The sequence below is a fragment of the Vulpes lagopus genome, chromosome 4 (assembly GCF_018345385.1).
Source record: "Vulpes lagopus strain Blue_001 chromosome 4, ASM1834538v1, whole genome shotgun sequence".
Lineage (NCBI taxonomy): Eukaryota > Metazoa > Chordata > Mammalia > Carnivora > Canidae > Vulpes > Vulpes lagopus.
Genome location: NC_054827.1, coordinates 35,230,885 through 35,241,996, shown reverse-complemented (window position 1 = coordinate 35,241,996; position 11,112 = coordinate 35,230,885). Strand labels below are relative to the sequence as shown.

General features: G+C 55.1%; 1 protein-coding gene across 5 annotated transcripts in view; it reads left to right on the top strand.

The window, feature by feature from the left end:
* Positions 1–3,496: 3,496 nt before the first annotated feature.
* SFRP1 (secreted frizzled related protein 1) overlaps positions 3,497–11,112 on the top strand; it is a 232,224-nt gene continuing 224,608 nt past the window's right edge. The window contains exons 1-2 of one of the 5 annotated variants that reach the window (XM_041751507.1): positions 3,497–4,518; positions 9,845–9,922. In XM_041751507.1, the coding sequence (XP_041607441.1) occupies positions 3,975–4,518; positions 9,845–9,922 (622 nt within the window). In that variant the 5' untranslated portion in view covers positions 3,497–3,974. The remainder of the gene's footprint in view (positions 4,519–9,844; positions 9,923–11,112) is intronic. The other 4 variants (XM_041751508.1, XM_041751509.1, XM_041751505.1 and 1 more) reach the window with 4 other exon arrangements.

Genomic DNA, 11,112 nt, shown 5'->3' with positions numbered 1-11,112 from the left:
AGGATGGGTGGTAGGCTTGCCAGGTTAAACACAGGACATGGAGTTCAGTTTAAACTTCACATAAACAGGAATAATTGATCTTATATGTATGTCCCATGCAATGTTTGGGGCATACTTATACTAAAAATATTAAAAAGCAAGTACCATATTTTACTTTTTGCAGTAGCAGGACAGGCATCAATAGTTCCGTTTTCCAGATGAGAACTCTAGGACCAGAGGGAGAAAGTGCAAGGCACCCAGCCTGTGAGTAGCAGAAGTAAAGAAAGAAAAAAAAACCTCACTATTTCCTGAGTCTGGGCCAGAATGCTTTTCTCTGCATTGCACCAGACCCACCACCACCCAGCCACAAGTGGGACACCCTCTTGCTACTGCACGGCTCCTGGTTGATGCAGAGGATGCTGGGTGCATCTCTGGAGTGTCAGAAAAAAATCACTGATGATTTGATAATAGGACACAATAGGAGGAAGAGGCTGAAAAGCTCTACCCCCATCCCACCCCAGCCTTTTTCTAGGAACAGGCCAGAAGGAGCTCGCTTTGTGTGTGGGAAGAGGCCACCAGGTAGGCACCTGGCAGGCTCCTCCGTGGCCCTGCTTGGCCCCAACATTCAGCTTTGGGCAATGGGAAGAGGAAGAATGCCTCCTTAGCTGGTGTTATGAAGCAACAGGGAATGCACTTCCAATTTTCATGTATGGGCATCTGGCAGTGGGGGAAAATCAGAACTCTTTTGAAATGGAAAACACAAGTTTAAAGTTGTATTTTCCCCCTGCTCATTCAAACCGTCCAAGGAGGAGATACGTGCCTCCTGGCTCACAACTCTCATACTCTAGAACCCTGGTTTCTGGGAGCTCTGTCATGTCAATTGCATGTTTAAAGAAACTTTGTTCTAGAACGTTCTCCTCTATATACATGCATTCTTGCCATTAGGGGAAAGGGAGACTTGACTTCGAAGCACAAAGTTTTGATAATATGAAAAAGGGCAAAAAACATCCCAACAAAAACCCCTGGAGGCTCCTCTAAAATGCAGTCTTCAGGCTGGTCTGCCTGGTGCCGTTATACAGTATGTGCACTGATTAGCAGGAGGCAGTCATTGTCCAGAATCTCAGGTGTGGGCTCAAGTCTATCAGTGGTACTTGGACCCAGTCAGTCCTTCTTTCCAACTGGGCCTTTAGGAGGAGCCAGGACTATACTGGGTCTAGGATTCTGGGTTCTTAGTTATACCACACTCCCTGTCTGTCCTCCAGACAATTGTGTCCCTAGTGGGGCTCAAGAGGCCCCTCTCAGGACACCTGGGTGGTTCAGTGCTTGAGCATCCCAGGATCGAGTTCCACATCGGGCTTCCTGCAGAGAGCCTGCTTCCCCCTCTGCCTGTGTCTCTGCCTCTCTCTGTGTGTCTCTTGTGAATAAATAAATACAATCTTAAAAAAGAAAAATGAAAGTCTCTCTCTCTCTCTCTCTCTCTCTCTGTTTCTCTCTCTCTCACAGTAAGATAGGGTGGGTAACTGGGAGGTGAGGTTGATCAAAGACCACAAGGAACAACCAGGTGTGCGCTAGGTCCTCTCGTGAGTGGGACTGTGCAATTTCCTCCTGGCTTGAGACCTCTGAGACTGGGGGAGGTGCAGTTCACCTGAGCTACTTTCCAGAATGTTAATGGCGGACAGGCCCAAGTCTCCCCACCATCTGGGGAGACTGCAAGCATGAGTGAGAGGTCAGCTAGGCCTGGATTTCAGAGGTGAGAGGATGTTATCTACAAACACAACTCTTTCCAGTGAGTGAGTAAACAGATATATTTGGCTTGGGACTGAGGGCCTGGCTAGAGGAAAGAAAAAGACCCCCTACCAACAGCATTTTTCTCTAAATGCCCCTTGAATAGAGACACAGTTGCCTGGTCTCCTGCAGTCTATTCTCTGTGAGGAATGTCTTCCCCAGAGAAGCCAGGCTGAACATTACCAATTGTTTAGGGATTAACCCTTGGTCATCCAAAGTCTTGCTCTATCTGTCTCATCTCCTTCCCTACATTCTGCCCCTCTTGCTTTGGTGCACCTTTCATTAGCCAAGAAGCAACATTGGGGCTGGCCAATTGCAGACGCTTCCAGGGTGGAGAGCGGAATCCCAACTGCTGTACAGGCATGAGTGCTCTAAGAAAGGAGCCTCACATCTTTGCAAACTCTAGTAGTTTTACTTGGAATCTGTCCATTGAGAAATTAGGTCTGCAGAGTCCAAAGCGAGCTTCTCTAGAGCTTTCCAAACAAGCTGGCCCAGGGAGGCAGCACCTCCTACAGTGCCTGCCTTGAGCTCTGAGCTCTGTGGCCCATTTGCCCACGTGGGGTGGTTGGTATCACACTGCTCAGATGCTGGTTTTCAACATCCTTGGCCTCCCTCCACCCACAGTTCAAGGCACAAGTGGTGTGGAGACCTAGTGAACTTCATGAGCTGCTCGCTGTTGCCACCTGTCCCTGGGGTCAGTCGTGCTCATAGTCTCAGCTCTCTGGAGCTTGACCCTTCCTTTTAGGGCAATTCAATGTTTGAATATACAAAAAATTTCCGGGAACAATGAGGATGGGGAGACTTCTGTTTCTCTGGAGGAGGGCATTGCCTACATGAGAAGGCCTGGCTGTATTTCTGCTAATACATTCTATTGGCCTTCTGCCTTAAGGGGGACCCTTGGTTTTGACTTGAGGTTCCTGGACCAGCTCTGAATGCAGCATGTGTGCCTGAGTGATGGGCTTGGTATTTACACAAGCCACACTGATAAGTGCACATGTGTTTTTAATGTTGGGGCTTTCTACACTACAAACATGTCAATGTGTATATGTGTGCACACACAGGCGAGCTGTCAGGCTGGGACTTGAGTAGGTCTTTTCTTTTCCTGTCCTCCCAAAGCTAACAGGCGTGTGAGTAATATTTCCTCCCACGCCGGGTCGCGTTGCAATAACCACCAAGTGCCTCGGGTGTCCGGCTGTCCCCACCCGGGAAGGCGCGGCCTTCTGAGCCAGCGAGCCGCCCCGACTGCACCTTCCCCTGCGTGCGCGGGAGGGACGGCGGGGGCTTCGCGAGCCGACCTCGGTGGGTGCCGCCGCGCTGAGCCGGTCCGGGTGTGCCCGACCCCGTCTGCCTTTGTACTGCGGCCCCGGAGGACGACACCGGGGGCGGGCCGCTTGTCTGGTGGGCTGCTGCTTGAGAAGAGGAAAAAGCGTCAAAAGAAAAAAAAAGAAGGAGAAAAGGAAGGTGCTCGGGGTCGCGCGGGCTCGGAGTTGGCGAAGGGCTCTCGCTTTCCTGCAGCCCGCCCGGGCCGCGCCCGCCCTGCCCGCCGCGCGCTGCCCCCTCCCGCTCCGCCCGTCCGGCTCGTCCTCTTCCCCTCGCCGTCCTTTCCCCTCCCTCCTCCCCCGCCCCCCCCCCGCCCTCCTTCCGTTATTTATTTATTTATTTTTGGTTTTGTTTTTAAGGGGTGTTGACCTGGGCTTACTTCTAGCAGCCCGAGCCCTCTCGCGAGGGAAGCGATTGGCTAATTGCGCGGGTGACTGACGTGCCCGAGTGCGGCTCGCGGCGGCCGCGAGCTGATTGGCTGCGCGGGGCGGCTCCGAGGGCTCTGCCGCGGGAGCGCCGGGAGCGCCGGGCACTCGAGCCGCGCGGCCTCGGGGGTCGGTGCCGCCCGCGCGCCCTGCGCCGCCCGCCCTGCCGCCGCCCGCCGAGCCGCGCCGAGCCCCGCCGAGCCGCGCCGCGCCGAGCCGGGGCCGCCCTCGGGCCGCCGCGCGCCCCTCCCCCCTCCCCGCGCCCGCGCCCGCGCCCGCGCCCGCCGCAGGCCGAGGGCCGCCCCCCGCCGAGCACCGGGCAGGAGCGCGCGGCCGCCGAGCACCGGGCGGCGCTGGGGACGCCGCCTTTTGTCCCCGGAGGCCCCTGCAAGTTCGCGGCGGGACGCGCGCGGGGAGGCGGCCGCTGCAGCCCCGACGTCGCGCGAGCGGGCGCGCCGAGCCGGCATGGGCAGCGGGCGCGGCGCGGGGGGCGGGCGCTGGGCCGCCCGGGGCGTGCTGCTGGCGCTGGCCGCCGGGCTCCTGGCCGCCGGCTCGGCCAGCGAGTACGACTACGTGAGCTTCCAGTCGGACATCGGCTCCTACCAGAGCGGGCGCTTCTACACCAAGCCGCCGCAGTGCGTGGACATCCCGGCGGACCTCCGGCTGTGCCACAACGTGGGCTACAAGAAGATGGTGCTGCCCAACCTGCTGGAGCACGAGACCATGGCCGAGGTGAAGCAGCAGGCCAGCAGCTGGGTGCCCCTGCTCAACAAGAACTGCCACATCGGCACGCAGGTCTTCCTCTGCGCGCTCTTCGCGCCGGTGTGCCTCGACCGGCCCATCTACCCGTGCCGCTGGCTCTGCGAGGCCGTGCGCGACTCCTGCGAGCCCGTCATGCAGTTCTTCGGCTTCTACTGGCCCGAGATGCTCAAGTGTGACAAGTTCCCCGAGGGGGATGTCTGCATCGCCATGACCCCGCCCAATGCCACCGAGGCCTCCAGGCCCCAAGGTCAGGCCGCCCCCCCCCCCGCGCGCGCGAGCCCCCCGGCCGGGGCGGGCGGGTCCGGGGGCCGCCGCGGGACAGCCCCTGCCACCGCGCACCCCGGCCCGGGCGTCGGGACGTGCTCCCTGCGGGCTGCCCCCGAGCTGTGCGGAGCGAGTTTTTAAACAGCCTCGGGTCGGTCCGAGGGTCGCTCGGCTCCGCTCCCCGCCCAGGTGCGCCGCGGGCTTCCCGGCGGCGGCGGCGGCGCCCGGGCCCCCAGCGAGCTCCACGCGGTGCCCCGAGCGGCTCCTCCTGGGACCTCGGCTCGCTCTTTCCGTACCTGAGACAAAGCCTCATTCTCCCTGTGAAGGGACAGCCCTTCGCCCTCGGGGAGGGAACGGGGCCCCGTGGACGTTCTTGACACCCGAGACAAGATGCCCCGGAGGAAGACACCCAGATCCAAAGTGTGGAAAGCCCAGAAACGCCGAGAAAAAGCTAAGGCGCAGCTTTGTTCATTTTCGTAGGTTCGATGAGGATTAACCACCCCCCCCCCCCCCCCCAGGACTTTCCTTAGCTGGTCATTCAGCCAAGGAGCCCCGGCAGGGCTACCGAACCGGCAGAGAAAAAAGTTTAGAAACAGGATTTGTGTTTCTCCACCCTTCTCAGGCCACAGCTCGGGGAGGGCTGGGGGTAGAAAGTGCCTTCTCTCCTTCCTGCAGACCCCCTGCTTCTCCCATTCACACAAATCCTCGGGTAATTAGAAAGATAAAAATGTAATTAGCTCATTGTTCCTCTCTCCTTGGGGAGTGGGGCTCGGAAAATCGCACTTTCCTAACGGCCCCGCCGGCGGGCCTGTGCTTCCCGGGAACTCCGAACCCCTCCCTCTTAAAGGGTAGCCCTCGAGTGGGAGGGAAAAAAATCTGGGAGACTCAAAGACACAAATCAAAACAGGCAAAAAACCCAGCGGGCCTGACTCTTACGGGAGCGAATTCTTCAGAAGTAGTAGAGTCGAGGCTGAAAGATGTAGTTTAGTCCGGGGATGGCGAGCGGAGCCGGTCCGAGGTGCGCTTAGCGCAGGGCACGTGTCCCCAGGGGGTTTGAGGAGGGTGTTTGGGGTGGGGGACTCAGCTCGCCTTGAAATGGTGCCTAAAAGAGAAATGTCCTCCAAAGGGTCTAGTCTTCCCGCGTGAGGGTGGTGCTAGGATGGGGAAAGGGAGTCCTGGATTCTCCATGCTCCTGCTTATTCTAGGGGGTGAAGACACTGGTCAGCTGTGACCCTGGTTGGGTGGCCTGGGCCCCTGCCAGGCAGGAGAGGCAGCAGCCTGGCTGAAGTGGCCAGGGCACCTCTGTTGGCCACTTCCTGGGTGTCTGCACAAGGTTAACCTTTGGGGGAAGTGCGGCCCTTTGGGAGCTAGAGCTTAGTAATTACCTAGAGCAAACAAAGCACTTTGTGTTCTGCGTTGTGGGGCGATCCCCTGCAGCCCACAGATTTCCCTTCTCCCCTTCCTCCCGGCCTGGCAGGGGGAGGTTAGCCCGGCTCTGCCCCAGAGGCCTCTGCTGCATTCCCAGTCGTCTCTTTGGGGGACAGCCTGTGCACATGAAGTGAAGACCTTTGGGCAAATCCCTTTTGAGGGGACAACGGGGGACTGGCCGAGATGCCTACCTATAAAGAGGGGAGAATTGTCCCAAGGGCTGGCACGGAGTGGGGGAACAAGAGATCGTTGCTGTCTCGTCTTTGACTCCTTGGCCGCCCTTTCATCTGACTGCCACCTCCTGAGTCTGGGCCTTGTTACCACTGTCCCCTCTCCTCCCCTCTAGCCCAGGAGTGCCTAGGCAGGCATCCTCCCAAGGCCGGCTGCCCAATAGAGACAAGCCCGGAGGGGACCAGTCAAGTGTGGGTTCTCATTGTTTTTGGTGAGAGGTTGTGCTCGGGGAGAGAGCACCAACTCCTCCCCAGCACTGCTGCGCTGGTGGGAGGGAGCCCCACATGAGGTCCTCTGAGGCTGCATGGCCATTGTCAGCTGAGCGTGGAGGTCAGAAGGGCTGTGTGTGTGTGCGTGTGCGTTTGTGCGTATGTGTGTGTGTGTGTGTGTGTGTGTGTGTGTAGGAGCAGGGTGAGACAGACCACACTGCCAGTCCTCATACCCTTCTGGCTAGTAGCTCCAGAATGGGGACTGGTACTTTTGGGCAGATACATACACGTGCACTACTGTTAGCCTCCTCTCTCTTTATTCTTTGAAATTAAAACCAAATTTTCAAAGCAACGCATATCTCTGCATGCTGTTCATGTAATTGGGCATGTCTTAGATGGTATTGGGCAGCCTTAGGGGCCACGTGTTAATAAAGATCAACTTGATAATGAGAGATCAGTCCAAAGCTACTTTTCCCTCCAAAAGGCTGACGCCCTGGCTCTGTCAGCATGTTATGGGAGAGGCATAACTTTATGAACTTCCAGGACAGTTATTTCTAAATCTTACACTTACAGGAGACCTATCCATTCCCAGGCCGATAAATTGTTTCCCCTTCCAGCCAGGTTTCACTGAGTGAAATTGTATGAATTGGCACATATTTGGGGTTTTATTTTTTTGTTGTCCAGATGTGTTGTGTGTTAGATCAGCGTGGCCATTCTAGTGGCAGATTGCAGAGGCCATGGTGCCCTCAGGTCTCCTGAGAGCCTCTCGAGGGTTTTGTCTCGGGGTATCAAGGCGCTGGCCAGAGAAGACCTGCTGTGTGTGTGCACGAGAGTTTTGTGTAATTGTGTGTATGTGTGTGTGCATGAGAGAGAGAGAGAGAGAGAGAGCGCGCACATGTGGGTACTGATTTTTTTTTAGAATCACTTAATTGTAACTCTAGTGTTGGACTGTCTCCTCTCCTCCCCTTAAGATATTAATGAAACACAAAACCTTTCTGTTTTTGGTTCCTTTGCTTTAAACATTATTTTCAATATACCTTAAAACAGCAGTTTAGTTCTACCTCTCAGATGGATGGTGGATTTCTCCCGCTGAGGCTGCCTGCAGGGCCCCAAGGACACACCAGAGGGGGCACAGATTAATATTGCATTACACATTCCTCCTTTCCTTGGATCAAGCTGCTCCAGAGTTGGCCACGAGAAAAGTCACGATGGGGGTTAGCCATGTTGAGAGCACACAGAGCTCACCCCAACATGCTCTTTCTACCTTGAGAGGCACTGAAGGTCAAACATTAATTGATGGGCCTGAGAGAAATGCCCCTGTGGCCTACAGAGCCCATCAGGGAACCCAGAGGATCCAGAGCGGATGATGTGAGTGTGCCAGGGGGACAGTGTTTTATATTCTCACTGCCCCAGCCCTGCTACTTGTTTGGTTGAGATTATATTAATAGAAACTTGCAGTGTGATAACTTCCACTGAAAGAAAGAAAGAAAGAAAGAAAGAAAGAAAGAAAGAAAGAAAGAAAGAAAGAAAGAAAGAAAGAGAAAGCAAGCCCCAAGGCACACTTCACTCTTTCACTCTCCTGGGATGGGTTACATGGTCCTTCCCATATTTCAGGATCTCTTTTTCCTGTTTTTCTCCCCACGGAAGCAACAAGTATAATGCAAAATCCTGGGTTAGTTTTTCCCTTTGTCAGAAACACTACCTCCAGAACCTAATTTCAAGTTCTAGCTGAAAAGCAAATTTCCAAATTCTGGGCCAAAAGACAGTCACACAGTCTTCTGCTTAGAAGAAGACTGGCTGTGGTTCATGCTGCCCTCAGAATCTGGATGGTGTTTGGCCCTGGGCACAGAGTGAAGGGGGGAGAGGAATGTTTCGGAAGATGAAGGGTTGTAGTCTCTGCTGGGCCAGGAGGGGACCCTGCTTGGAAGTGGGGGTGATGGGCTGGGGACTAGGTATGTCCTGGGAGCAGCACTGGCCTAGCAGGGCTGTGTCGCTTCCCCCATAGCATCACCATCGTGGGGGCTTGGTCCGTTTCATTGAGCCACAGGGCAACTCACAGGCAGGGGATGCTGCCACTGAGGCCACTGCAGAGGGCAGTGGGGGAGAAGAAGACAGAGGGCCTTACATCTTACAATTTGCCTTGGGGTGACTTTCCTGTGCTCCTCTGCTCCAGCCTGGCTTGGCCTCCAGTGCTTTGCCAGGGGTAAGGTGCCCTTAGAACGCACTGAGGCTTCCCTAGATACATGGATTAAACTCCCAGTCATCAATGGTGGTGGGGTTGGTGGTGGGATTGATAGGCCACCTCACCCTTCTGGGGATTGCACTTTCTCCCTGTCCTCCCACAGAGGCACTTCACCTCCCAGGGATCCCCTCCCCAGCATTTTGGCTTGGAGGAGGCCTCTGGCCCTGGCCTCAGAAGTACACCCCCCCGCCCCCACTGCTGTGCCTAGTGCCTGGCAATGGCCCTCATGCTTGCCACACACACTCCTCTTCAAAGTACTTCACAATGCCGTGCAAAGGCCTTCAGAGGGTCCCCGGTAGCTCCGTCCTCCCAGCTCTCCCATTTGGCAGCCCTTGCTAATGCTACCCCCAGCCCCCACCCAGGTGCCCCTGCCTCCCACCCAGGCAGGCAGGCAGGGACTTGCACTGCAATAGCCCTTTTGGAAAGGGGACTTTGGGGCCTGCGGCTAGACTTTGTGATTCTTTTTTTTTTTTTTATAAATTTATTTTTTGTTGGTGTTCAATTTGCCAACATATAGAGTAACACCCAGTGCTCATCCTGTCATAGACTTTATGATTCTGACTGAGTTTCCTTCTCTTGGCTCCTAGAGAGGGGGTCAGATTGATCTGCTGTCCTGTTGGGAGTTTGGGCATGGGAACGGGGCATGGATCAGAGAGAGACACTTAAGGGAGAGGGGAGGAAGAACAAGAAACAAACAACTGGAATAGATGACGACTCCCCTCAAGCCACAGTTCATAGACCCGCCCCTGCCCAGCCCCAGGTAAATTGGGTTGAAATAGTTGTGCCAGGGGCACCTGGCGGCTCAGTGGTTGAGCATCTGCCTTCGGCTCTGGTCGTGATTCCGGGGTCCTGGGATCAAGTCCTGCATCGGGCTCCCCATAGGGAGCCTGCTTCTCCCTCTGCCTGTGTCTCTGCCTCTCTTTGTCTCTCATGAATAAATAAATAAAATCTTTAATAAGTAAATACATGGTCATGCCATAGTCAATAGTTTTATCCCCCATGGTTTCAAGAAACTATGTGCATTTGGCTTTAGGGCCAGGGCTCCAGGACTCTTTGATTCTCCAGTTGTCCTTTAGAAATTCCGGAAGACCTTTAACTGCTTTCAGCCTGGTCCTGACCTCTTCCCCAGGGGGAGCTCCTTCTAGAACCCCTAACCCCTATTACTCACAGCTCCTCTTTCTCCTGCTTTCCCTTCCCAGGCACAACCGTGTGTCCTCCGTGTGACAATGAGTTGAAATCTGAAGCCATAATTGAACATCTCTGCGCCAGCGAGTTTGGTAAGAAAGCATCCCTGGCCACCTCTGGGAGGTTCGGCATATTCCCTGGTCTTCCTAGTTTGCATCCCTGGTCAACACGGAGCCTGTGGATGCATCTCTTTGGAGCTTCATGGTCTCTCCCTTGATTCTGCCCGAATGGCTGCTTTTCTCAGGTCCATGAGATGTAGATAGGGTGGAGAACTGGCTCGTTTTTATTAAACTTGGCCTCTGCCCTTCTGTGAGGGATCTGTGTGAGGGATCACTGGGTGGGTTTGGGGGGACCTTCTCCAGGAGAGGAGGGTGGCAGACTTGAGGACAGGTGGAGGAGCTAGGAAATAACACCACTCCTTGGATGCTCCCGGGGTGGGGTGGGGGGCACCTAGGAGGTCCTGTGGGCTGCTTAGCTGGCTGTCCCTCCATACTAGTCTTTCTCCATCCACCCCTAGGTGTCAGCACCACTCCACCCAGGTTCTGAAATGATGGCACAGGGTGCCCTCCCAGGGATGGGGAGTCCAGTGCTGTGGGCATTTAGAGGGGCCCCTGTCAGGTCCTTCCTGGCACAGAAAATTGACCTCCTCCCTGTAGTGAGAGTTCTCTTCCTCCTTTCCAAATCACTCTGGGTTAAAAAGGAATTCCAAATCAGCCCTTATAGTCCCAGGGGAAGGGCTGGATGTGGCTTGGGGAGCAGAACTCAGGGGACCTTTCAAGGATGGCTCCTTCTAGTCAGCCTTATGGAAGACCTGAACAGCTCCAGACACCCTGAGCCCATCTTCTCTGGGAGAGGTAGATGTCAACCACATCTGTTTGGAGGGTTGGCTCCTTCTATTTTATCAGGATGCCAAGAAGTGGCTCTGCTTAGGCCAGGCCCACTTTGCTGAAGGAACGTACAGTCTGACAATGAACAGTGTATTTCTGGCGATTCCTGTATTGTGTCCCTGAGGCTGGATTTCATGCAGAACTCTTACCAGGAAAAGCAGAACGGTAGGTAATGTGTCTGTCCATTCAGGGCTACCTGCTCCATGTTTTCATTAACCACACATAGTGAGGCATGTGGAAGGGCCTAGAACTGGCAGAGGGCGTATCTGAGTCACACAAATGTGACCTGAACATGCAAGTTGGAGTAAATTGTACATGTGACACACATATTCTCAGGATTGTCATGGTGACTGAAGATGGAAGGGGGAGAACTCAGACCCTTTGCCATGGAAAAC